This window comes from Myxocyprinus asiaticus, chromosome 4, assembly GCF_019703515.2.
Source record: "Myxocyprinus asiaticus isolate MX2 ecotype Aquarium Trade chromosome 4, UBuf_Myxa_2, whole genome shotgun sequence".
NCBI classification, from domain to species: Eukaryota; Metazoa; Chordata; class Actinopteri; order Cypriniformes; family Catostomidae; genus Myxocyprinus; species Myxocyprinus asiaticus.
The window spans coordinates 54,510,715-54,537,434 of record NC_059347.1 but is presented as its reverse complement, the minus strand read 5'-3'; the positions used below and the strand labels follow the sequence as shown (position 1 = coordinate 54,537,434).

Sequence of the window (26,720 nt, the reverse complement as noted above, 5' to 3'; positions counted from 1 at the left end):
AACCTCTGCTTATTACATATGGTTCGACTCAAAATGTTTCAGCATTGGCAGCTTTTGTGGGGGCTTATTGTTGTGACATTCATTTTACAGTAGTTTATAAGCCACCTGTAGTTGTTATAACACCCTATAACAGCGCATTTTCATCCAGAGCCTCCACTGCACGTAATCATCAGTAACGTTAGTCTAGCTGATAACAACAACTAAGCGGAAGTGTGGAGCATCCGAGAGGAAGTCTCTCGCCGTAATGGCGCCGCCCATGGAGAAGTCAAGAAAAAGGTTTAAAATATAATAAGCAGTTTAAAATATCTCTGTATTCACACCCTGCAGAGGGCGCTGCAACTCCGGAAAAGGAAACTGCATTTTCATCCGTTCTGTCGGTCGATCAGTCTGGTCCTCAGCCGCTCCTCACAGTGTTGGACGCGTTTGTCAAAAGGGACAAATGGCAAAAACCTTGCATTAAAATGGGTAAGCGATTCCTACATAAGTTCCGCCAGGCAGGCACACTGAGTTTAACATCTTTCTGATATAAGACAGTCATTAATGTCTTAGAATCGCGGCTATTAATAGATCAAAGGTTTAACCAACATACATTTGTTGCCCATATGTTATCCGGATGCTGTAGATATATAAGATTGTAAACCTGAACCTGAAAAATTCTGAATGACAGGGCAATAGCAGCGGGGAGTGTAACGCAGATATAGTGAATAAGAAGTTAAATTTAGGGGCCATTCATACCTAACTTGTTTTTTCTTAAAATGTTTTCTTAAGTAAACATGCGCTAGACGGACGTCTTTGGACTTTGCGCCGCGTTTTTTAGACGCCGTGTGTTAAATTTGAAAACGTCTAGCCTGTGATTTCTCAGTAAGCTTTCTCTCTCTCTCTCTCTCTCTCTCTCTCTCTCTCTCTCTCTCTCTCTCTCTCTCTCTCTCTTTCCTGCGACTAGCGTTCAAAACAGACTGTATCGCTGTGTCTTTCTTTCAAAATAGAGTCTGCGCGCCACCGATCATGAAGCTCTACTTTACAATGACGTGTATATCCGACACATTTATTGTGACACGTTGATTCAAGGAAACAGTTCCTGTTAACTGAGTGAATGATTTATTCTTTCATCAAATGACACCTCTGTCTTAGTCCTTATTGAATAGATCTTCTGTTGGTGTCTTGTTTGTAACAGCAAGGCGAGGAGAAGATGCCTCAACCCAAGGTGAAGTTGGTGGTGACAGGAGATGATTTTGGGTACTGCGAGAGAAGGAATCGAGGCATTGTGGATTGTTTCAAAGCTGGTGGGATCTCTAATGTCTCTCTGTTGGTGAATGCAGTCTCAGCAAAACATGCGGCAGACTTGGCCAAAAGGTATTGTGATTGATCTAAAACTGTTTCATAGAATCTAATAGTTGTATATATGTGTGTGTGTGTGTGTTTGTGTTTGTGTGTGTGTGTGTGTGTGGGTGGGTGGGTGTTTGTACAATAAATGTAATTTCACAAGTACTGATCAAGAGAATGTAGGTTAAAGCCGTAATGTATTTTTATTATTTTAAATGCTTCATTATCAACGAATAACACATACAACACAACTGTATCACTAATTAAACAGGTCTCGTCTCACATACCTTACATTACACATAGTAAAAAATACATACATTAATAAATAATACAGTGGGACTAAAAGCCCCCAATGGTAAAAGACCATTGGATGTAATTTTCTCCTTAAACATTAGATGGCAGAAAGAACTATTACAGCACCTCCCTAAAACCCCTGTAACACTGCAACACATTTTTTTCATTAGTGGGAAGGAATGGATTTGTTGCAATGGATGTGCACAGTGGGCTCATTTAAAAAAATACAATAAAATAAATAAATATAATATATATATATATATATATATATATATATATATATATATATATATATATATGTGTATATATATATATATATATATATATATTTATTATTATTATTATTTTTTAATCCCCTTTTCTCCCCAATTTGGAATGCCCAATTCCCACTACTTAGTAGGTCCTCGTGGTGGCACGGTTACTCACCTCAATCCGGGTGGCCAAGTCTGAGTTGCCTCCGCTTCTGAGACAGTCCGTGCATCTTATCACGTGGCTCGTTGTGCATGACACCGCGGAGACTCCACGCACCCCATTGAGAGTGAGAACCGCTAATCGCGAACACGAGGAGGTTACCCCACGTGACTCTACCCTCCCTAGCAACCGGGCCAATTTGGTTGCTTAGGAGACCTGGCTGGAGTCGCTCAGCACACCCTAGATTCGAACTCGCGACTCCAGGGGTGGTAGTCAGTGTCAGTACTCACTGGGCTACCCAGGCCCCCCAAAGTGGGCTCATTTTGACTGCTGGAAAAGGCAATAGAGATTCATTTGTGAAATAGCATCACTAAATTGCAATTCTAAAATGTATACTGTTAATTTTCTGCAAGCAGAATAAATCAGAAATTGTTTTTAATATAGTTGAGATATTATATAATGCCAAACGTGATGGATAAATGTAAATTTAGACATCCTTTGCCAATGTTTGCCAAGTTTTCAATCTTTCTTATTTTATTTGAAAAATTATGTTACTCCATTTATATTCAATATATTTCATATTTTCTCCTGTCATTATACACTTTGGGACTACAATAAAATAGAATTTTGTTAAGGGGGGACTCTAGTGGCATTGTACACTAATCAAGAATTATTATTCGAATGGTTTCCAATACGGGTCAAAAATGACCAGAAGGCCAAAAGTAGGTTGCAGTTTCTTAAGACAATATGAGAGATGAGTTCAAAGGTCATCATATCTTCTCAAACACAGGTATCACCTCCCTATTGGACTCCATGCCAATCTCTCAGAGGGTCTTCCAGTGTCTCAGGAACTGAAGGGCTCAACGCTCCTCAACAAGGATGGTTTTTTACATGGCAAAATGGGCTTCCGGGAGGTTTTGCAGAGCGGTCAGCTCAAGATGTCAGAGGTAGGAGCATAGACTGATCTATACTGCCAAAACAAGGACAAGGTGCGCAGTATTCGCAGCTCATGTCAAAGATGCACAAAAAAAACCTGAAAGCCACTGAATAGCAAGTTTAAATTATAGAGCTGGGCATTCATGTGGCACTACTTGTAATACATCAGAGCTGACGAAGCAAAATCATTTTCAGTTCATGAAAGAAAAACCCACATCCTTCCATCACTATCAGAATCAGAATGAGCTTTATTGCCAAGTATGCTTACACAGACAAGGCTGCTTTCAGTGCACAAACAATACAGCAACAAGACAGAGATAATAATAAAAAAATAGAATAAAAATAAAAATTGAATAGTGAATATAGAAATAAACAATAGGACATTATATTTGTGTGTGTGTGTGTGTGTGTGTATACAAATCTGTTATATACAGAAGCAAGGGAATGTAATGGCATGAAGAGGTGTGGTATGTTGGATAAATATAAATAGACTAAGTTGTGTATTGCACAAAATTATTGCTCAATGGGGCAGTTTTAACTGTTCATGTGATGGATAGCCTGTGGGAAAAAACTGTTCCTGTGCCTGGCGGTTCTGGTGCTCCGTGCTTTGTAGCACCTGCCAGAAGGCAACGGTTCAAAAATGTAGTGGCTGGGTGAGTAGGGTCCAGAGTGATTTTTCCAGGCCTTTTCCTTACTCTGGAAGTGTATAGTTCTTGAAGGTAGGGCAGGGGGCAACCAATAATCCTCTCAGCAGTCCGAACTGTCCTTTGTAGTCTTCTGATATCCGATTTCGTACCAGACAGATACAGAAGTGCAGTGGACAGACTAAATGACTGCTGAGTAGAACTGTATCAGCAGCGCCAGTGGCAGGATGAACTACCTCAACTGGCGAAGGAAGTTCAACCTCTGCTAGGCCTTTTTCACAATGGAGTCAATGTGGGTCTCCCACTTCAGGTCCTCTGAGATGGAAGGAACTTGAATGATTCCACTGCTGCCACAGTGCTGTTTAGAATGGTGAGTGGGGAACAATGTTGGGGTGTTCCTCCTAAAGTCCACAATCATCTCCACCGTTTTGAGCGTGTTCAGCTCCAGGTTGTTTTGACTACACCAGTGAGCCAGCTGTTTAACCTCGCTTCTGTGTACAGACTCATCAAAGACAGACTAATTAAAGACTGTATTTGAATTATTTTGTTCCTGCATGTTATAACCCAATGGAAAACAGGGTTTTTCCTGGCTCAAAATGAGGCAGAGGTGGTACCATCCTGATCATGTGCACACATACACTTGTACCATGCCTTCCACTGGCTGAAGCAAACACTTACAAGCAACATATTTTAGGTGTTCTAATAATTAGATGATTGAAGAAAATGACAATTATAATGTCTTATAGCATATTTAATTAAAAAAGCTAACCTGTTCAACAGCAAACTTGATGGGTGGGTATGGTGGGAAGGGACGATGTGTAAAGACCAATCGGCCACTTTTTTACAGCTTGGATTGGACTGATCGCTTAGATTGACAGGTCTTGATTTACCAAGCGCACAACTGAAACAGTGCTGGATCTTATTACTTGTTACTTATACTATGTAATTATGTTTCTGGTTTATTGTTGTATTTACAAATGTAAGTAGTTCTTAGGTTCAGTAAAACCCTCAGATCACTTGTTTGGAGAGTTTTTTGGACTTTTGATAAAAAAGGCTACCTTGGTTCCAAATGCCCTAACTTGCTTTGAGATAACAATACAAAATTTTGCCCAGATACAGTTGACATGATTGTAGTAGTCATCATGTCAAGCATGAATAATTAACAAAATGAATAAATAAACTGCATCACTTTCTCAGCAGTGTTGTAACATAAGAGCCTCCAAACATGAGATGTACATGTTTGCATTTTTGAGAAAATCAGGATTATGCATGGTTAGTAATTATTAAGTCACTGAAATAAGGCCATGAAACACATAATAGATTTTGTAGACTCCAGTGTTCGCTCACAAAATTAACTTTTGTGGGACACTTTTTGTGTTAGGCCGTATCGGTTCACGATCTTCTGAGGTAAATTCACAGCGTGTTTTCCAAAAACGATAATGAGCTCAAACGGGAAAGACTGTAGCTCTCGTTGGTTTCATATGGATTACGCAATCAGAGGATATTTGTTTTCGATTTAAATTGGTTCATAAAAGTAGACAATTCAAGCTTTCTAAAGACATATTTCTCATGTCATGAGTTTCGGTTCATTTTCGTGATGCGCTTCAGACAGTAGTTCACGGAGACCGAGACGGCAGAAAGCGCATCCTGTATGATTTCTTTATTTTTACAAAACCACAACGTTTTGCTGTTATTGTGAGTGTACACAAATAAAAGTAAACCCTTTATAGTTTCGAATGATGTCTTAATTCTTATCTGTATGACCAAAAATGACGGAGTATTTCTTTCTGCTGTTATCAGGGAAAAAGTCAGGTGATCGCGCCGGCGCCTCTGGTGACCACAGAGGATTGACTATGTTATGTTATCGATATAAAAAAAACAACTCAAACAGGAGTAATTCAAATCTCCAAATTTGGAATGCCCAATTTCCAATGTGCTTTTAAGTCCTCATGGTCGCGTAGTGATTCGCCTCAGTCCAGGTGGTGGAGGACGAATCCCAGTTGCCTCCGCGTCTGAGACCATCAACCCACGCATCTTATCACGTGACTTGAGTGCATTGCCATGGAGACATAGCGCGTGTGGAGGCTTCACGCCATCCACCATGGCAACCACGCTCAACTCGCCACGTGCCCCACCGAGAACGAACCACATTATAGTGACCATGAGGAGTTTACCCCATGTGACTCTACCCTCTCTAGCAACCGGGCCAATTTGGTTGCTTTGGAGACCTGGCTGGAGTCACTCAGCAAGCCCTGGGATTCGAACTAGCGAACTCCAGGGGTGGTAGCCAGCGTATTTTACCACTGAGCTACCCAGGCCCCCAGTAATTCAAATGTTGAATTTTGGGGGCATTTCCGAGCCTGCACGATGCTATTTTGAGCCAATGCCTGATTAGCTTACTTGTTGTTAAGCTTAATGGAGGGCTATTGTCTAACTTCTGCTGGCTCTGTGGTGATTTTTTTTATAGTGGTTTAATTTCACAGCAGTGGCATACAATGTCAAAGTTTAGGGAAAACATTATCCTTACCTGGCTGTCACAAATGAAGGCTGGTCAGGTAGACTTCGATGTTGTGTGGAGGCTGTGACAAAGAATGTGAAAGAGGGGGAGGGGCAGGGGCTCGTGTGGTTTTGCAGAATTACAACTTAAATGCAGATGTTGGGCACACGTTTAATTGAGAATTGATGCCAAGGGCCAAATTTAAATTAAAATTAAAATATAAATGAAAAAATAAGAAATTACTTGCAAAAAGGGCACTTATCTAGTGAAAGAGGGCAGGTGCTTGAGCACCACTTGGGGTCTATCTGTGCACGTGACTGCCTGCCTGAGTTTCGTCGACAGTTGGAGGCGGCACGAAATTTGACAGCTCATAATTCTCTATGCAGGAAAAACCTTGGAAAAGTTGTGGTATCTTATCAAAGGTTGCTTAAAATGGCAGAACAATGAATTACTTTATTATCCCGCTCTAAAAAAGATATGCTAAGACGTTGTGTACTCTTTAAACTGAATTTTGTACACATTGTACATTTGTAGCAGGTACTGACTGATTCAAAGCGAGTCAGATTTTGTCAACTAATTACCACTATGTAAAATCCTTAATAATTGTAAATTAGAAGGAAGGGAAAACGTTCATTGACATTTAGATGTCTTTTGCGAAAATAATTGCTAGGCATTTTAGAGTCTTCTAAAACCCTTCCAAAGGTTTTGGAAAATACGATTAATTGAAGAATTTAGGGTAGGGATGGCACCGATCTGATACCTGGATCGGTATCAGCTCGAAAACTGACGTTTTTAGAGGGATCGGGTATCCAATGTTAGTTACACTATATTGCCAAAAGTATTCGCTCATCTGCCTTTAGATGCATATGAACTTAAGTGACATCCTATTCTTAATCCATAGGGTTTAATATGACGTCGGCCCACCCTTTGCAGCTATAACAGCTTCAACTCTTCTGGGAAGGCTTTCCACAAGGTTTAGGAGTGTGTTTATGGGAATTTTTGACCATTCTTCCAGAAGCGCATTTGTGAGATCAGACACTGATGTTGGACGAGAAGGCCTGGCTCGCAGTCTTCGCTCTAATTCATCCCAAAGGTGCTCTATCGGGTTGAGGTCAGGACTCTGTGCGGGCCAGTCAAGTTCTTCCACACCAAACTCGCTCATCCATGTCTTTATGGACCTTGCTTTGTGCACTGGTGCGCAGTCATGTTGGAACAGGAAGGGGCCATCCCCAAACTGTTCCCACAAAGTTGGGAGCATGGAATTGTCCAAAATCTCTTGGTATGCTGAAGCATTCAGAGTTCCTTTCACTGGAACTTAGGGGCCAAGCCCAGCTCCTGAAAAACAACCCCACACCATAATCCCCCCTCCACCAAACTTCACAGTTGGCACAATGCAGTCAGACAAGTACCGTTCTCCTGGCAACCGCCAAACCCAGACTCGTCCATCAGATTGCCAGATGGAGAAGCGTGATTCGTCACTCCAGAGAAAGCGTCTCCACTGCTCTAGAGTCCAGTGGCGGCGTGCTTTACACCACTGCATCTGACGCTTTGTATTGCACTTGGTGATGTATGGCTTGGATGCAGCTGCTCGGCCATGGAAACCCATTCCATGAAGCTCTCTATGCACTGTTCTTGAGCTAATCTGAAGGTCACATGAACTTTGGAGGTCTGTAGCGATTGACTCTGCAGAAAGTTGGCGACCTCTGCGCACTATGCGCCTCAGCATCCGCTGACCCCGCTCTGTCATTTTACGTGGCCTACCACTTCGTGGCTGAGTTGCTGTCATTCCCAATCGCTTCCACTTTGTTATAATTCCACTGACAGTTGACTGTGGAATATTTAGTAGCGAGGAAATTTCATGACTGGACTTGTTGCACAGGTGGCATCCTATCACAGTACCACGCTGGAATTCACTGAGCTCCTGAGAGCAGCCCATTCTTTCACAAATGTTTGTAGAAGCAGTCTGCATGCCTAGGTGCTTCATTTTATACACCTGTGGCCATGGAAGTGATTGGAACACCTGAATTCAATTATTTGGATGGGTGAGCGAATACTTTTGGCAATATAGTGTATGTTTGTTAATGTCAAGCTCCAAAAATGACATAAAAGAGCCATAAAAACACCAGTCAAGTAGTTCATATGACTCAAGCATTTTATTCAAAGCCACTTGAAGATGTGTGATAGTTCTGTGAATCACAAAAGGCTGTGTTTAATTAGTAAATATATAGTGTTAGTTAATAGCGCTGCTCTGTTGACACACGCACTCGTGGCTATTTTTAGCCTTCACACGGGGCGCAGTATTTGAGTGCAACTCATGAACAGCATCTCAGATGTAGATGCTCAATAATTTGTTTCACTTATAATATGCATTTAGAACGACAGCGGAGGAGCATCTGACCAGACTCTGAATAAGAAGCAAATTAAACTACTGTGAACTAGCCCACATACAGCTACTTACAAGACTTCCTGGAGAGTTCAGAATGTCAAAATAAAAGCCTGAGGGTTTTAAAGTAAAAGGTGCATGATTGAGAAATATGACTGTTTTATTTAAAATTCTAAAAGTCAATAATAATAGTAATAATAATAATATGTGGTATTGGATTGTTATCGGCCGATACTGAGGTTTCAGATATTGGAATCGGATAGAAAAAAGAAAAAAGTGGGATTGGTGCATCCCTACTTTAGGGCCAGGCAAAGCAGTGATTTTGTTGTCTTCTTAAAGACTCACAATTGTGTTTTCTCTGTTTGAAAGGTGGAGGTGGAGCTCAGGGCTCAGATAAACCATTTTTATGAACTGGTTGGCCACATGCCCTCTCATATGGATGGTCACCAGCATGTACACGTCCTGCCAGGTAACAGTGAGGCCAAAGTACAGTTGAATAACACCTGTCACCCACCTAATAATATGTATTAAAATACTCACTCTTTCAAAAGTATAGCCACAAGACATAAAAAATATGCATGTAAACTTGATTTTAGTGTGATGAAATCACTTAGTTTTTCTATGTAAAGTTATAGCCAATTTTACAACATTGTTGCCATGATGATGTAATGTCAATAAACCCTAAAATGACTGTAAAAATTACGATTTAAACAACTTTACAGCTTAAAAATGCACACGTTTTAACCGAAGAATTAATGTAAGTGCTTTTATACAAATATAAGCTCCACATTTCTGCCTTTAAACCCTCCAAAAATTGGCCATATTCACTTCCATTGTAAGTGCCTCACTGTAACCCAGATTTGTCCTTTTTTTAAAGAAAAGGAGGGGCATGTCAAAATAAATTTTTGCAGTAATCAGCATTATGCCACAAATGCTGTTGATTAAGCTGAACTTGTATGGAACCCGGAATATTCCTTTAAGATACTTAATAACCCATAACAACTCACTTTTAGAGATAATATTATGAATCCTGGATAAAAAGATGTTAAAGGAATGATCCAGGTTCAATACAGGTTAAGCTCAAGCAACAGCATTTGTGGCATGATGTTGATTTACCACAAAAAATAAATAAATAAATAATTCTACTCACTCATTTATTGAAAAAAAAAAAAGTGATTACAGTAAGGCATTTACATTGAAAGTGAAATGGGGCCAGCCAATATACGATAAAACACGTACTGTTTCAAAAGTATATCACAAGACTTATACATTATACATTTAATGTGATAAAATCACTTACTAAACTTATTTGGGTGTAGTTAAGTTAAATCCAATACCGGGATTACAGGGTTTTCTTGTCATTATAATGAAGTTGTAGTGTTGGCTATAACTTTATACAGATAAGGTTAATAAGCAATTTATCGTATTAAAATTATGTTAACATGTATAATGTTTAATTCTTGTGGCTATGCTTTGATGCACTTTATGGACTGGCCCCATTCACATGCATTGTAAGTGCCTCTCTGTAACAGGGATTTTTTTGTTCTTCTTTTTTAAAATTTTTATATATATATATATATATATATATACAGTTGTGCTCAAAAGTTTGCATACCCTTGGAGAATTAGTAATATATGTACTATTTTTAAAGAAAACATGAGTGAGCAGGCAAAACACATTTCTTTTATTACATATGGGATTCGTATTCAAGTGTAGGTTATAACAGAATGGCACAATCATTAAACAAAACATGGCAACAAAGAAAAAAATGAAATGACCCCTGTTCAAAAGTCTGCATACCTTTAGTACTTAATACTGTGTATTGCCCACTTTAGCATCAATGACAGCGTGCAGTCTTTTGTAATAGTTGTCTATGAGGCCAAAAAATTCTTGCAAGTGGTATAGCTGCCCATTCATCTTGGCAAAATGCCTCCAGGTCATGCAAAGTCTTTGGTCATCTTGCATGAACCGCACGTTTGAGATCTGCCCAGAGTGGTTCGATGATATTAAGGTCAGGAGACTGTGATGGCCACTCCAGAACCTTCACCTTTTTCTGCTGTAACCACTGGAGGGTCAACTTGGCCTTGTGCTTAGGGTCATTGTCATGCTGGAAAGTCCAAGAGTGTCACATGTGCAGCTTTCATGCAGAAGAATGCAAATTGTCTGCCAGTATTTTCTGATAACATGCTGCATTCATCTTGCCATCAATTTTCACAAGATTCCCCGTGCCTTTAGAGCTCACACACCCCCAAAACATCAGTGAGCCACCACCATGCTTCACAATGGGGATGGTATTCTTTTCACTATAGGATATGTTGACCCCTCTCCAAACATAGCACTTATGGTTGTGACCATAAAGCTCTATTTTGGTCTCGTCACTCCAAATTACAGTGTGCCAGAAGCTGTGAGGCGTGTCAAGGTGTTGTCGGGCATATTGTTACCGGGCTTTTTTGTGGCATTGGTGCAGTAAAGGCTTCTTTCTGGCAACTTGACCATGAAGCTCATTTTTGTTCAAGTATTGTCATACTGTGCTCCTTGAAACAACCACACCGTCTTTTTCCAGAGCAGCCTGTATTTCTCCTGAGGTTACCTGTAGGTTTTTCTTTGTATCTCGAACAATTCTTCTGGCAGTTGTGGCTGAAATCTTTCTTGGTCTACCTGATCTTGGCTTGGTATCAAGAGATCCCCGAATTTTCCACTTCTTAATAAGTGATTGAACAGTACTGACTGGCATTTTCAAGGCTTTGGGTATCTTTTTATACCCTTTTCCATCTTTATAAAGTTCCATTACCTTGTTACACATGTCTTTTGACAGTTCATTTCTGCTCCCCATGGCTCAGTATCTAGCCTGCTCAGTGCATCCACGTGAGAGCTAACAAACTCATTGACTATTTATACACAGACACTAATTGCAATTTTAAAAGCCACAGGTGTGGGAAATTAACCTTTAATTGCCATTTAAACCTGTGCGTGTCACCTTGTGTGTCTGTAACAAGGCCAAACATTCAAGGGTATGTAAACTTTTGATCAGGGCCATTTGGGTGATTTCTGTTATCATTATGATTTAAAAAGGAGCCAAACAACTATGTGATAATAAATGGCTTCATATGATCACTATCCTTAAATAAAAGACAGTTTTATTTATTTATTTTTGTTTTTGCATGATCAGTCATATTTTCAAAATCAATGCCAAAATTGCACAATTTCTGCCAGGGTATGCAAACTTTTGAGCACAACTGTATATATAATTTTTAGCATTATGCCACAAATGCTGTCAATTGAGTTTAGCTTGTATTGAACTCTGAACATTTCTTTAAGATACAAAGTACTTGCAGTAGGTAAAAGGTGATATACTGTATACAGTACCTCAGGTCTTACCGTTTATTGTCATCAAGAATAATGTTTATGAATCCCAAAAACTAATCAAGACTTAAGTTATTTCCAAGCATAGAACTTGAAAATGTATATTTATTTCCATGATAGAACTTTTTGATCTGCTCAAATTCGCCCATCAATAAAGTTCCATCTTATCTTTTGATGTGTTTACATTGTGTCGGAATTACTGTAATTACGAGATGGCAACTCTGTTCGGAGCTGTTCACATCCCCGAACCTCGTAAGTTATTTGATTCTATGGCAACACTCACAATGCCAAAATAGCTTTGCTTTTGATAACAGCAAAATATTTATTGCTACATTAATTCATTAATTCACCTCAATATGTTCTTGTAATATGTTTAAGAACTATGAAAATACTCCAAGTTACAATAATAAAATAATACAATAATAAAATGTCATATCAGACAGGCATATTGGTTCATTGAAGATTACATCACAAGTGTCAAGCTTTCATAGAATTCTGTGCTTGTAATTACGGGTTTTATGAAGATGTAAACGCCTTTTCAAGACGGAATCTCATAATTACCGTAATTCCTACATGACGTGAATGCACCATAATGATAGCTGCATGGCCTTGTATTGAATTAAAGCTTGGCATTCAGTATGTGATATGGGAGAATCTTTTCAGGGATTCATTTGTCTCAAAATGCCAGAAAGTACGAACTGTTGACAGAGCATTTTTCTTCACCTTATTCGTGTTTTGATGTGTACCATTGTTTTCAGAGGTGCGAGAGGTGTTTGCCAGAGTTCTCTCTGATTTTGGGATCACATACACACGGGTCCCTGTGGAACCTGGCCTTAAATTTTGCACCTTCCTCCCGTCCCATCTTCAAGACTTCTACGCACAGGTTGAAAAAGATGCCCTTGAGTCTGTCGAAGTTTTTCATCGGCATGGCATTAGGTATGTGAGGCAACATATATAAAATGATCTGCTACTGATATTTAGATATTAAAAAGTTCTACTTAAATACCCTTGCAAATATTAAATTTCTTCTGTGCCTTCAGGATCTTTGCATCACAGTTTTGGACTAAAATTTGTCATACTGTAACAAATTTGTGATAATAGTTAATTTCATCGTAATTTGGCCTTCATATTACACATGGTACAATGCATACAGGACCAGTGAAATGTTTGGGCACAGCTACTCATTCTTAATTGTTTTTAAAAAGTTGTAATAATAAAATAATAATGATAATGAAGACATCAAAACTATGAAACGACTCGAACAGAAGTGAGTTATGTAATGACTAAAAAGGTTAAACAAATCAAAACTATTATATTTTAGCTTCTTCAAAGTAGCCGCAGATTTGCACACTCCAATTTAAAATTGTAGTAAAATTGTCGATTATTTTTTGTATATTTTTATTTATTTTTTTATTTTTTTACGAATTCACATGTAGGTGCATGTATTTGTCTAACCAACAAATTTCAAGTATTTAAAGGGATAGTGCACCCTAAAATGAAAATTCTGTTATTATTTACTGGAAATCGCGTACTGTCAAAGTATGTACTGAATTCGTCCGGTAAATCAGTACGTTCTTTGGGTATGCATGCGAGTAGTATGAATAGATTCCGGACATACTTCTTCTGGGGAGGTGGGTATTGACTCGTGACCCAAATATATGTAAGGGATAATGTACAGTCAGCCGGTTGTTATCGCACAATAAACCCCGACATTAATTTTGTGATGATAACCAGCTGACTGTACATTATCCTGCTTATTACATGGCTACTAACCAAATAAATACATACATGGACATTTTATATTGATTTGCATTGAAATGATGTCGTTTGAGAAGAAAGAAATTGCTGAACAGCTGAAATCCATCTCCGGTTTGCGTCAAAGTTCTGTTGGTTTACTTTGCAAAAATGACCATCTGACTCCTCATTATTCAGCCTATTACAAGACTACTTGCCAAATAAATGCGCATGAAACATTGATTTGAGTTTAAATTATTTTATTAGCTTACTTGTAGAGATCGCACAGTGATCCGAGAAGCAGGAGAGACGGCTCGCAGAACCCGGATGAGCGGTCTGATACGTCTTAATCCCCAGATGTGCGGTTGTTACAGAGCAATATCTGACCACTGGATGGCGACATTGACCAATCAGTATAGAGTATTCCAGAGAATAATAAAACGTAATAACAACAAGCGCGAAAATAATCTACTTGTCAAACAAGCACCATTTAAGTACAGTGAACAACTTTCTTGGTATATACTGCATATCACTTACGGTTAAAAAGAGCTGTCCGACTCGTGGTGTACCATCGCTCTTTACAATCGAGCATTTCGAACGGGACGAGGGATTACAGGATTGTAAAGTGTCCAATCAATCCGCACTTCAGAATCTCGCTGGAAATAGTAGATCATCAGGGTATTTCTCGCTTACTGCTTCATGAATACTGAGGATTCGGACACACTACTCCATTGGCATACTGTATAGTAGGGAAGTATGGATATTCAGACACAGCGCATATAACATGAGTGTGAGTAAATGATGACAGAATTATTATTATTTTTTTGGGCTGAACTATCCCTTTAAGCATAAGCCTTTAGATCAAAAGTTTTTGAAAATTGTAGTGTACATTAAATGTTTACAGTGTATTTTTTTTTCAGTGTGTATAATATTTCCATGTGTCTCCTCAGATGGCCTGACATATACCTGGGCCTAAGCACCATGGGTAAGAACATGTCTATATCCAACCTGAAACGAGCTTTGGGCTTCACACTGGAGGCACGAGGATCATCACTGGATGACGGTGTGACTTCACTGATACTGACGCAGACCAATGACAACAAAACTGACTCCTATCAACCTCTCACAGCAGAGCTTATGGTTCATCCAGGATATCCAAGTCACCCTCACCAGGGTGGATGTGGAGATGGACCCGATGATTTCTCACAGTCTACAGACCGGCTACATGAGCTGAACACATTGAGGGACCCTTTGGTGCTTAGCTACTACAGGCAACAGGGGATCCACCTCTGTGCCTTTAAGGATTTTTAAACCCTCTGGGATGTAGAGGAATGTATTTTGGGGCATTGCAACAAACTGAAGGGTAAATGCTTGGTTGGGAAAATGGCAGGAAATGGGCATACGTGTATGGTATGGACCATAAAGTTAAATTGTGCTGCTTCCAAAGTCCACACCAAACCATTTGAAGCCATTTCCATCTAAAGGAGTCTTTTATAACTATGTCCTACAATCTCCTTTTTGAGACTGTGTATTTGAAATTCCCATTAAATTTTTTTTTTTTAGATATTTAAGCATTAGTTCACTCCAAAATGAAAATTCTCTCGTGTACTCAACTTTATTTTGTTCCAAACCCTTACGACTAACTTTCTTCTGTAGAACACAAATGGAGATGTTAGGCAGAATGTTGGGGAGACAGCCTCATTCACTTTTATTGTATGAGAACAATCAACATTTCTCCACATTTTCCATGAAAGCAAGCAAGTAATGCTGGTTTGGAATGACATGTGGGTGAGTAAATGATTACAAAGTGTTATTTTTGTGTGAACTATTCTTTTAAAGCATACAACCATTTAAGATGGATAGCTGCTCCACGTCCAGTTGTTGCAAGAAGAACGCTGCCTACGTTTTTACTGTGGCAGATACAGACAGAAGAATGTCATTGTATTAGAAATGTGCAATCAGAAAGGTTTCTGCCTCATTAGAGCACCAAGTGCTTTCAAATTCATATAATGATATTGCAAATAATTGTACAATCTGATAGTTATGCCATATTTATAACTGTAATTTACTATATGTAGATTTTAACTCTTAACTGAACATATGGCAATGACTTTATATATTTAAAAATACATTGTAATTTTTGGGGTACAATGTTTGTAATAAATGTGTTTGATATTTTACTGTAATCCTGAATTAAAAGCACAATCAATTTAAAATCAGAAAAACAGCTTTGGAACTGTTATTTTGATGGTGAAAATTGGCAATTTAGTATTGGAAACATGATTCCCATGGTCATAGGAAATGGCCTATAGATACTGTATCAGGGAATTTTAAAATGTGTTTTCTTGAATTTTTAATTATTTGTCCCAACTTTGTAAGCATGTAATTCTGGTTCTGTTAACTCTCTCACTTTGAAAAGTCTTATTTCATTCCACTAGATAGCAGCAAACACTAGAAAAAAAAATTTTTTTTCTCCATCACATTCCATCACAATATACAGATCTGAAATGTAGGTGCGCTATAATGCATTTTAGCCCTCACAGATGTGCTCGTCCACAGACATTCAGTCTAATTTTCAGTTTATGCACCGCCCTCATTGTTTCATTGAGTTTTTGGCCTCTGAGTGGACTAGAAGCTGAGATCCTCATCTTTGCATTTTATCATCAATTTGATCAATCTCGGTTACTTGATCTAACCGTGGTCATTTGAGACAACCATGATTATTGGCATTCTAATTCCAATTACGTTTTAATGCCCAAATAAGGGTATTTTAAGCAAATATACTGTATAAATGCCATGAACAGCGTGTTTGTGTGTCATTCAGTTGAACTCCAAGTCCGAGCGTCACTGCGCCGCACCGTGGCAGATGTTAACCAGCTCCTGTCCTGAAGTGACAGAGGAGACGCACGCTTACTATATTTACATTGATGAAACAATCTCAAAGATTTTGCTTCATGATAAATAAGTGTTTTGTAGGTTTAATCAGAGCATTAAAATAACGTGTGAAAGTGAATGGACCTAAACTAAAGATGATCAAAAAGAGAGACATATTTTAAGTATTTAGAAATATTTTGATATTTAAAACATAATTTTTGATGTCATGCATAAGTTTTTGAAGCCTTAAAGTAAATCACATATACCTATTTATTATTTGATTTATATATTTCAAGTTAAATGTGTAAAAATGACTTAGTGTATGAAGCACACATGCAGAAAAAAGCACACCTTAAGAAATATGACAATTAATCGTGAAAGCCCTAAACCAGACAATTAATCGTCATAATCGCTATTAGTTGTTTGACAATTAATCGTCAGCCAAATTTAATAATCGTGACAGCCCTATCATCAATAGTCACAAACATATTTTTATGCTGATTTGTTTAGCATGCTTTTTATGCTGGATGGCATATTTTGTTCTGGACATCTAAGATATAACTTTGGATTATTCACCCAAGCAACCTCACAGACAAGTAAAAAAAATGGCTCATTTTTAGATGACTGCCTAAGGTAAAATCAGTTATAAAGTTTAGAGCAGCAATGATCAGTGCATAAACGAGACATATGTATTTGATGACTGAGAACGAGAGCTTTCATTTGATATATGACTTATCCATTTGAGTGCCATGTGAAAGACTTTTGTATTCACATTCATGTTTTCCCCATTACCTCTAGGGGGTGCTAATTTACGACGCAAATGTTTTCAGGCCTTATTTTGTGTAACATAAATGCAAAAGTGATGGTACTCTCTGAAAAGTTCAGATTCTAAGCTTTCAAACGATACCTCATATGCCTGACCTACGTATACTGGGACTTCAATGTTTTAGGTGAAAACTTTTTCAAAGGTGCCTGGTAGGCATGGAAATTAATTGGTCAAAAAGGGTGGGAATCCTACGGAAAGTCAAAAATCAGTACTGTACAACTAAATAAACAATAATTTTGCAGCACTTTGTCTCACCCGACATTTCTAAGTCATATAAATTCAATTGCATAAAGAGCACAGTATGCAATGTTTTTTTTCTTCTCCATTATCTAACATCTTTTGGGGTTTTGGGTCCCTTGCCACAGTCGCCTTTGGCTTGTTCACTGGGGGCCTAAAGACAATAATTTTTAAGGCACGATTTTCAATTACATAATTCATTTAAACCACACAAAGAGGACTTGAAAACGTGGCATCATTTTTAGTTACAGCAGAATTTTCTGTAAATCTACTTTGAACTGATGTTTTGTGAAATGAGCTATACAAATAAAATGGCTTTACTAGATGAGAACAAGCATTAAAGCGTTCAGATCAACCAGAGGAACCACAGTCATATATGTGCAGGTGTATGATTTTGTATCCATCCTATTGAAACTCATCCAGAACTATGCTCATGGTATTTCAGTATAAGCTGCAACATTTTAGGGTTTATTTGAAAGTAATCTTTGTAAATGTATAGCTGATTAAAGAAAATATATTATTCATGTTAAACAATCACTAAAATCTCAAGTTTTGATTTGATTTCATGCAAAGTGTTTAGATTAATCTAAAAGTTGTGTATTAACAACACTTTGTTAATGCTCTCAACTCCAGGAACCTCAAAAAATAAAAACTGGATTGGTTAATTGGTTTTATAAGGAAATCCCAGACCAATCAGAAGATCAGCACACCCGAAGTAACAAAGCAGAGTTAGCCAAGGCTTGAGTATATAATAGTATTCCCTGTACTTGATCTTCCATTTTATTTACGTACACAAAATGGAGAGCATTTGTAAAGTCAAAAAATGTCTGCAACAGCATAAAAAATAAAATAAAAAAAAGGGTAGACACTGTGATAATTGCAAGCGGGCTTATTTGAGGCATTTTGCAAACAGTACTTAAATATCTTGAAAGCCCAAATAAACTAATGTCTGTTTCACCATCTAAAGAATGGTGTAAAAACCATAGTTGTATGAATTGGATTGAATTTGATTAATCAAATGCTTCACAAATATTCTAGAAAGCTCACGGTCAACTACTGTGTTTATTCTGTTTTGGGAGAAATGGGGAATAATAGAATATTCTCAGTAGCATACATCTCTGTAAATCTAAGGGCCATTTACATGTTTGAACCCAAATAATAACAATATACAAGAATTTCCTATGAAACATGTTAAAAGAGATGTTTAAAATTAGTGATCATCATGGAAAATTATATTCACTCACACAAAGCGCATTTTCTTCCTTTTTCCCCATTTGCGAAACAACGTACATCACAGCACTTTTGGCTTCTAAGCCACCTTTTTTGCTGACTTTACAGTGGTTTTGCCAATTCAAGGCTTGGTAAAGGGCTAGAAGCAGCCTGTTCCTCAGACATACCGTGCAACCCAACAAGTGCAGTGAAAAGTTAAAAGGTTATATGAAATATTTGTTGGTGTCGCCGAAATCTTCCAGCTGTGTAACCTCCATTCCTTCTTAATTTCTGTGTTTGTTTGAGCACAAATGCAAGAAGAGGGAACAAAATAATAATATACATGATAAATTACAATTTATCTTTTTTGAATGAACGGTCACTTCCAAAAGCCACTGAAAGTTTTTGTGTATAATGCAATGATTCATTTTCTCATTACAAAAAGGGTCAAACAGCAAATCATTACTGAAACTCCCTGTACAATTTCAATATCTCCAACTTCTTAGTCTTAAGTTATCCTCTAACCAATTTTTTTTTATGTTTTCAAACTTAAGAAACAAAAAAAAAAAAACATAGTAGAAAGTTAGTAAGGGCCTCAAGCAAACACCAGAAACTCAGATGTCCTCACGGCGTCCTGCAGCTGTGCTGTACTTCTCCAGCTTGACTAGAGTGACATGTAGAAAGGAGAGGAGAAGGAGAGAGAGTGGGAGGGAGGGATAAAGACTGGCGTTTGAAGGTAGAAGGGCGAGGGAAGAGGAAAAGGAGGGATTTGGGTTTTGGAGGATGGGCAACACACTTGTCTGGTATCGTTAGTCCACTGGCCGCTTTTCTCCGTGTTTCTTTGTAAACTCTTCTGCGTTCTTAAAGAATTTTTTACGGTCTTTTGAGTATTCTTCTGCTAGGTCGGCCCTCAGAGGGTGTTCTGGCTGTGGGTCGTTCACCAGGGCAATGAGCGACTGAATTACTGTAAAAGAAAGAAAAACAAATGTACTCATTGGTCAGTTGCTAGGCAGATTGCTTTAGGTGTTATTAATGTGTTTGAAAACAATACAAAGTGCTGGAATGTAAACTCATTTTTATCAACAGATGCCTATAGATGAATGAAGTCTAATGCAATTATCTTATCTCCACACTAGTGAGTGTGTTTTGTTATGCTTTATAAGGTTGTGACAAGTCGGTCTAGAGACTCAAATTCAGCAGGTATGGGCCACTTTTCATGGTAGTCTACTCGGGAAATAAAGACCCAACATGTTTATTCCAGAAGATGGCACACGACAGTAGCTAAACATCCTAATAAACAGGGCATTTAGAAATTAATGATGTAAACTTTGCGAGAGACAAAATATGACTTTTGCTGTTGTGCACCATTTCTGTCTTTATATCACATGTCTCCCACTGAACGTTAACAGGGGAGAATAGGGTGGCGGAGTTGGGGGCCCACCTGCAGCAAAGGGCTTGAGTTTATGAATTTGTTGCGCTTTAATATCATGCAGTAACACAATAACATCGTGATTGATGTATGTTGTCATGAAATCAGAGACCCTCCCCTCCAAATCCGATCACAAGTGGTCACAGGAGACACATTTAAGCGACCAGGTGTAATCAGCGATGTGTCTCACCTGACCACATGTGATCGAATCACCTGAGATGCATCTTAATACCAGGTGCAAGCGGGGTCTCTGACGAAAACACTGGGTCTCTAGTATTATTAGCGCAGCTTAAATAGCAATCCAATTGTAATTATGCCAACAATTTAATTACAAAACTAATATTTTAGTAAAAAAAAAAAAAAAATTAAAATTTTTTTGAAAAGGATGACTTGGACTGAATAATAAAGAAAAGCAACCAATAAGTGCCCAGCATACAGTGCTGTGAAAAAGTATTTGTCCCCTTCCTGAGTTTTTCTGTTTTTGTGTATTTTTAATACTAATTTTTTTAGATCTTCAAACGAGATAACATAAAACAACGGCAACCTGAGTAAACACAAAATACAGTTTTCAAATATATTTTTTATTGAAGCAAAACAGTTATCCAACACATATATCACCCATGTGAAAATCTAACTGCCCCCTTAAACTTAATAGCTGGTTATGCCACCTTTAGCAGCAACAACTGCAACCAAACGCTTCCGATAACTGGAGATCAGTCTTTCAGCCACATTGGAGGGTTTGTGCATGAACTGCCCGTTTAAAGTCCTGCCATAGCATCTCAATCGTGTTCAAGTCAGGACTTTGACTAGACAACTCCAAAACTTTAATTTTGCTTCTTTTGAGCCATTTAGAGGTGAACTTACTCCTATGCTTTGCATCATTGTCTTGCTGCATAATCCAGTTGCACTTGAGCTTCAACTCACAGACTGATGTTCTCCTTTAGGATTTTCTGGTAGAGAGCAGAATTCATGTTTCCCTCAATTATTGCAAATCACGCTGGCCCTGAAGCAGCAAAGCATCCCCATCACACCACCACGACCATGCTTGACCGTAGGTATGATGTTCTTTTTGTGGAATTCTGTGTTTGATTTATGCCAGATGTAACGGGACCCTTGTCTTCCAAACAGTTCCACTTTCGACTCATCAGTCCACAGAACATTCTCCCAAAAGTTGAGGATCATCAAGGTGTGTTTTGGCAAAATTCAGACAAGTATTAATGTTCTTCTGGGTGAGCAGTGGCTTTCTCCTCGCCACACTTCCATGGATGGCATTTTTGGCCAGTGTCTTTCTGATAGTGGAGTCATGAACAATGACCTTTATTGATGAAAGAGAGGCCTGCAGGCCTCCTTGGATGTTGTCTTTGACTCATCCAGGAAGTGACAAAAAAAGTCATTGCTGTACTCATGGAGGAATTTTGGAAGCTCTGCCACTTCTGGGAAGGTTCACTACTGTGCCAAATTTTCTCCATTTGGAGATAATGGCTCTCACTGTGGTTCTTTGGTGTCCCAGAGCCTTTGAAATAGCTTTGTAACCCTTCCCAGACTGATGTACTTCAATCACCTTTTCCCTCATCATTTCTGGAATTTCTTTTGACCTTGGCATAGTGTGCCACTTGGCATAGTAGCCAACTCCATGCTGCTGAAAAAGTTATATTTAGGTGTTGATTTGATTGAACAGGGCTGGCAATAATCAGACCTGGATGTGTCCAGCTGAACCCCATTATGAATGCAGTTTCATAGATTTGGGGATTTAGTAAGTAAGGGGGCAAATGCTTTTTCACACTGGCCCAGTTGCTATTGGATAACTTTTTTGCTTCAATAAATAACATTATCATTTAAAAACTGTATTTTGTGTTTACTCAGATTGCCTTTGTTTTCTGTTAGATTTTGTTTGAATTTCTGAAACAATTTACTATGAAATATACACAAAAACAGAATAAATCAGGAAAGGGGCAAACACTTTTTCACAACACTGCAGATGGGAAATCCTTCAATACGGTTTAAAAAGCATCCCAGGGTGATACCTCAAGAAGTTGTTTGAGAAAATGCCAAGAGTACATGTCTGCAAATTCTAGGCAAAGGGTGACTACTTTGAAGATGCTAAAATATAACACAGTTTTGATTTATTTTGGATTTTTTGTCACAATGCAATTCCTATAGTTCCATTTCTGTTATTCCATAGTTTTGATGACTTTACTATAATTCTAAAATGTGAAGAAAAAAAATTATAATAATGAATGCTTGTACACTGTCACTGATTACACACATTTTAAATATTTTAAATTAACATTGTCAGTTTTAAAGTAGTAGTCACTGATTACAAGGTTCTTAACTATTCTTTTCAAAAATACTAATTTAATGGTAGTGTGTGCTTATCCAGTAAAATAATGTTATAACCGTTGCGCTCTATAGCCTTAAGCTTGATACAAATCAACCAGATTTATCCAGGTCATGTTTGGGTCGTCAAGCTGAGCTGAGAATGGAAATAAGAGGTGTTGTCTATTGATATATATATATATAAACAGATGTTCAGGTACAATTTCTACAAAATAAAAATGACAAAAAGTGCCCATTTAAGACTAAGAGTGTTAATGCACTAATCAACTGAGCTTTAACAGTCTGACTCATGTGGAGTTTTCAGGAATGCTGCAATAACTGCAGTGCCACCTCACCTTGGTCAGTTTTGGTGGCTGGTTTCCAGTTCTCCGCACTAATGACAGGCAGGCAGACCTGTCCCTTCTCATCAATGTTGGGGTGATAGATCTTCGTTTTGAATGTGATCTTGGGTGGTTTGAAGGGGTATTCTGCAGGGAAGATGATCTCGATCCTGAAAGCCCCTTTGTCGTATGGAGGGTTGTCCTGAGAAAGAACAAGGTAAACAAGGTTATGTGAGCACAGCTGAGTACTATAGAGTCTCAAATGATGTCTGTATGCAATTACAAACAATAAACCGATGTTGATACCAGAATGCAAGGGTGAATGTGTGTAGTATGAGATCTGATATGGCTGATAGCATTATCAAATGCAGACAAGCTTGAGCCAGAACACTATGTTCGAAAATGCCCAAGAACTCTGTTCAGAAAGACTCAGGACAACCTTTACCACCTTTCTCAAGCAAATATAGACTACAGTGCCATAATGTTTGTTTGTCATTTCCAATTGCAAAACCATAACATTACTAACATGTACAGATGCATCCCAAAGCTGTTACAATGTGCCATATCTTGACTGTATAACGTTATACACATGCTAACATATACCATAGAAATACAATTTGTAAAGTCTAAAAGTTTAAAAACATTTAGTAAACACTTACTGGAACAATGAGGCCTTGCCATGTCAATATGTTTGATTCATCAACTTGAATGTTACGGAAGTTTTTCATCCCAGATTTGCGGATTTCTTCAAGCTCCTGATAAAAACAAAGGTTTGTTAACAATTATATGTTATATATGGCATTTGTAGTGTCACAATTTGTATACATAGGTAAGTGCAAAGCACTATGGGATACTTACCAAAATGCAAATTTAGAAAATTATAAAAAGTAAAAATCTTCATGAATATAGAATCATCCTTATGAATGTAGAACCACCACTGATGCTGTATTTAAAGCATCCTATTCATAGGTAATGAATAACAGTGTGGAATATGCCACCTAAGACTTTGCCTGATTAAGACACTAACCCAGAGGTGTAACCTGACCCAGGTCTTGACCTCATATGTCCGAGAAACTACCCCTTCCTCAGCTGCTTACTGTAAGTAAATAACTGACCCAAAGGTCAAGTGACAACAAACCACAATGTAAACCTACAATCATGCAGCACCATTTCCAAGCACTACTGATTTCCAACATGACTCTGGCCCATTTATGATCTACTGTATATTTAAAGGGATAGTACACCCCAAAATGAAAATTCTCTCATCATTTACTCACAATGAGAGTAATGCTATCCCAGATGTGTATGACTTACTTTCTTCTGCTGAACACAAATGAAGATTTTTAGAAGAATATCTCAGCTCTTTAAGTCCATACAATGCAAGTGAATGGTGACCAAAACATTAAAGCTCCAAAAAAAAAAAAAAAAAAAACACAAAGGCAGCATAAAAGTAATCTATAAAACACCAGTTGTTTAATCCATGTCTTCTGAAGCGATCCAATAGGTTTTGGGTGAGAACAGACCAAAATCTAACTACTTTTTCACTGTAAATCTCACTTTTGCAGTCTCTAGGTACCTTCTTGATTTTAAGCTTGATTACTCATCCTAGTGCTTGATGTATGCGTAAAGCGCTAGATGACACTAGGAAGTGTAATCAAGCTTGAAATCATGATCACCAAGGAGACTGCTGATGTCTAGATTTATAGTAAAATAGGACTTAGTGCTTTGTTTCTCTCCCAAAACCTATCGGATTGCTTTAGAAGACATAGATTAAACCACTGGAGTCATATAGATTACATTTAGTTGCCTTTGTGTGCTTTTTGGGGCTTCAAAGTTTTGGTCAACATTCAATTGTATTGTAAGGACCTACAGAGTTGAGATATTCTTCGACAGATACCATACACATCTGGGATGGCATGAGGGTAAATGATGGGAGAATTTAGATTTTTGGTGAACTATTCCTTTCAAGTCCATACTAAAATTAAACAGTTATCAAGAATCACAAGTTCAAAAATAGACACTATAGAATGAGTCTTTGATTACTGGACTGTGAGGATAATCTTATGATTGCCCATTTCCTTCCCCAGCCACTGATAGCTGATTGACAGACCCTCTTATATAATAAGGAAGTAAACTCGTTACATGATCAATGTGACTGTCATAACGAACAAGTGACAATAACTAGCACATAAACGCATCAGAAAATATAATACTGCCGTTAAAATGACTGGAAAATACACCTTGACGGTTAAATGTAGGTTTTTTACATGTTTAAAAAAGTAAAAGTGATTTAGACACAAAACGGAAGTTCATAAAACGAAAGCTTGTTATGAAGTCGCTTACAGTTTCGATTCAAGGGCGTAACTTCAAGTCACCTGAAACTCTTTGAATCAAAATGATTATAAAAGTACTAATTTCATAATTTGTGCTATTGCGAGTCTAGAAGGAACACAATATTTCGTCTTTTATGTGACAGAGATGAACTTTGGATCTCTTTATGTTGTCATTGACGCAATTGCTCTAAGTTTAAAACAACAACATTGATTTATGAGATCCCTATAGTCCCTATCACATCCGATCCAATTACGGTTAATTAACACAGATTCACCCCGGCTTGAATCAACCGAACCCGGTTTGACGGAACTCATCGCACCAGACACTTGTGCCTTCCTGCTACCATTACTGTACCGTCAGTTGAACGAAACCCCTACACAGGACTCTGAAGTCCACTCAGAACGTGCTCTCTCGCCCTGTTACTCGACGATCTCGACCCTAAAACCAAGTTCTGTCGTCTCGCGGCCTCCGCCGGCGCTTTTCCTCGTTCATGTTTGGAAACACGCAGCGAGCCGAGTCATCGAGCGAGAGAATCGCTCATTTCAACGCCGCCCAAGCTCCAACGGTCGTTCGAATCGCATTTTTAGCAAGTTAACCACGTGTTTAATTTGTAAATGAGCGGTCGTGTGTGATAAATCTCAAATAGAGGTTTAAAAAGTGCGAGGTTTGGACATTTACCTTGTGTAGTCGCCTGCTCGCCGCCATCTTGAATCTTTCAACTGCTCCCAGAAAGCACCGCGCGGCGCAGCTCGAGCGATTGAATCACCAGCTCGCGCGCTTATTTGGTGTTCGCGCTGATCTGAGATCATATTTAATAAATGAGGGACTCCGCTCAGAGGCTACACGGGGCCCGCATCGAATGATCTCAGATCAGCTCTTGTGGGTACTTTCCATTACAAAACGAAACAAAAATGCCATTTATTATTGAATTGATTCAGCGTTGATAAACAAAGGCCCTAATTTAATCAACCTTTGTTATTTGCTTATTCAGCAAAATAAATCAAACAGAATAAATTAATACAGTATGGGATGAAGTTCAGAATGTAACTGTGCCAAGAAACATAGAAAATGCAAAAAAACGGCCTTGCTAAGGAAGTGTTTTCCGCATTTCTAGTAAAGAGAGTTTCTAGTGAATGACCATAAGATGTCACTCCAGAGTAAGGAATAATGCTTTATAGCAGTGGTTCTCAAAACTTCTCAGACCAAGCATCACTTTTGATTATATCAAAACACGCAACAATAATGTTGTTCCCCAAAAATATTTTCAGTATTAAGCAAACTGAAAAATCTTGAGTGCAAGATTGAAGACTTTGTAAGATCTCTGTTAAATGTAAGGATGGACCCTTCAAGAAAACAGATACACCAATGTCATTTTTTAAAAAAAACACAAATTAGAGCCTGCAATACATTCCAAAAAAGTTGAGACATAAGCCATTTATGAAAAGTAACAATCTGATGAAGTGAAATAAAAAGGTCACGTGAAACAGGAGATGTTAAACAGGTGAGGCAATGGAGTTACAGTATAAAAGGAGCCTCCAAAAAAAACTAGTCCTTCAAGAGCAAGGATGG

At 38.2% G+C, this 26,720-nt stretch overlaps 2 protein-coding genes across 4 annotated transcripts; one reads left to right on the top strand and one right to left on the bottom strand.

Moving 5' to 3' along the window:
* The first annotated feature begins 219 nt into the window (after positions 1–219).
* LOC127439683 (carbohydrate deacetylase) lies at positions 220–22,818 on the top strand. 3 transcript variants are annotated; one of them, XM_051695931.1, is made up of 6 exons: positions 220–465; positions 1,175–1,353; positions 2,819–2,975; positions 8,858–8,957; positions 21,105–21,211; positions 21,289–22,818. In XM_051695931.1, exons 2-6 carry the CDS (start codon positions 1,190–1,192, stop codon positions 21,376–21,378), a joined length of 618 nt encoding a protein of 205 aa, XP_051551891.1. In that variant the 5' UTR covers positions 220–465; positions 1,175–1,189; the 3' UTR covers positions 21,379–22,818. The 3 variants fall into 3 exon arrangements, with proteins under 3 accessions (XP_051551891.1, XP_051551892.1, XP_051551890.1); XM_051695932.1 differs by having other exon boundaries at positions 221–465; positions 21,105–21,215; XM_051695930.1 differs by lacking the exons at positions 21,105–21,211; positions 21,289–22,818 and adding exons at positions 12,610–12,787; positions 14,536–15,771 and having other exon boundaries at positions 251–465.
* On the bottom strand, positions 18,566–25,899 carry LOC127439689 (ubiquitin-conjugating enzyme E2 L3). Its single transcript, XM_051695937.1, has 4 exons — positions 25,830–25,899; positions 23,477–23,572; positions 22,833–23,019; positions 18,566–19,695 (listed from the first exon to the last, which is right to left on the bottom strand). The coding sequence occupies exons 1-4, from the start codon at positions 25,854–25,856 to the stop codon at positions 19,541–19,543; spliced, it is 465 nt and encodes a 154-aa protein (XP_051551897.1). The 5' UTR covers positions 25,857–25,899; the 3' UTR covers positions 18,566–19,540.
* Between the last annotated feature and the right edge of the window lie 821 nt (positions 25,900–26,720).

What these genes read in the sequence shown, in the direction of transcription:
- LOC127439683 (XM_051695930.1), top strand. Translation starts at nt 1,190, where the DNA reads ATGCCTCAACCCAAGGTGAAGTTGGTGGTGACAGGAGATGATTTTGGG. An exon ending in GCGGCAGACTTGGCCAAAAG is followed by an intron (nt 1,354 to 2,818) that starts GTATTGTGATTG and finishes TCTCAAACACAG; the next exon opens with GTATCACCTCCCTATTGGAC. An exon ending in TTTCATCGGCATGGCATTAG is followed by an intron (nt 12,788 to 14,535) that starts GTATGTGAGGCA and finishes GTGTCTCCTCAG; the next exon opens with ATGGCCTGACATATACCTGG.
- LOC127439689 (XM_051695937.1), bottom strand. Translation starts at nt 25,856, where the DNA reads ATGGCGGCGAGCAGGCGACTACACAAG. An exon ending in CGAGCAGGCGACTACACAAG is followed by an intron (nt 23,573 to 25,829) that starts GTAAATGTCCAA and finishes TGTTTTTATCAG; the next exon opens with GAGCTTGAAGAAATCCGCAA. An exon ending in AGCCACCAAAACTGACCAAG is followed by an intron (nt 19,696 to 22,832) that starts GTGAGGTGGCAC and finishes TTTCTTTTACAG; the next exon opens with TAATTCAGTCGCTCATTGCC.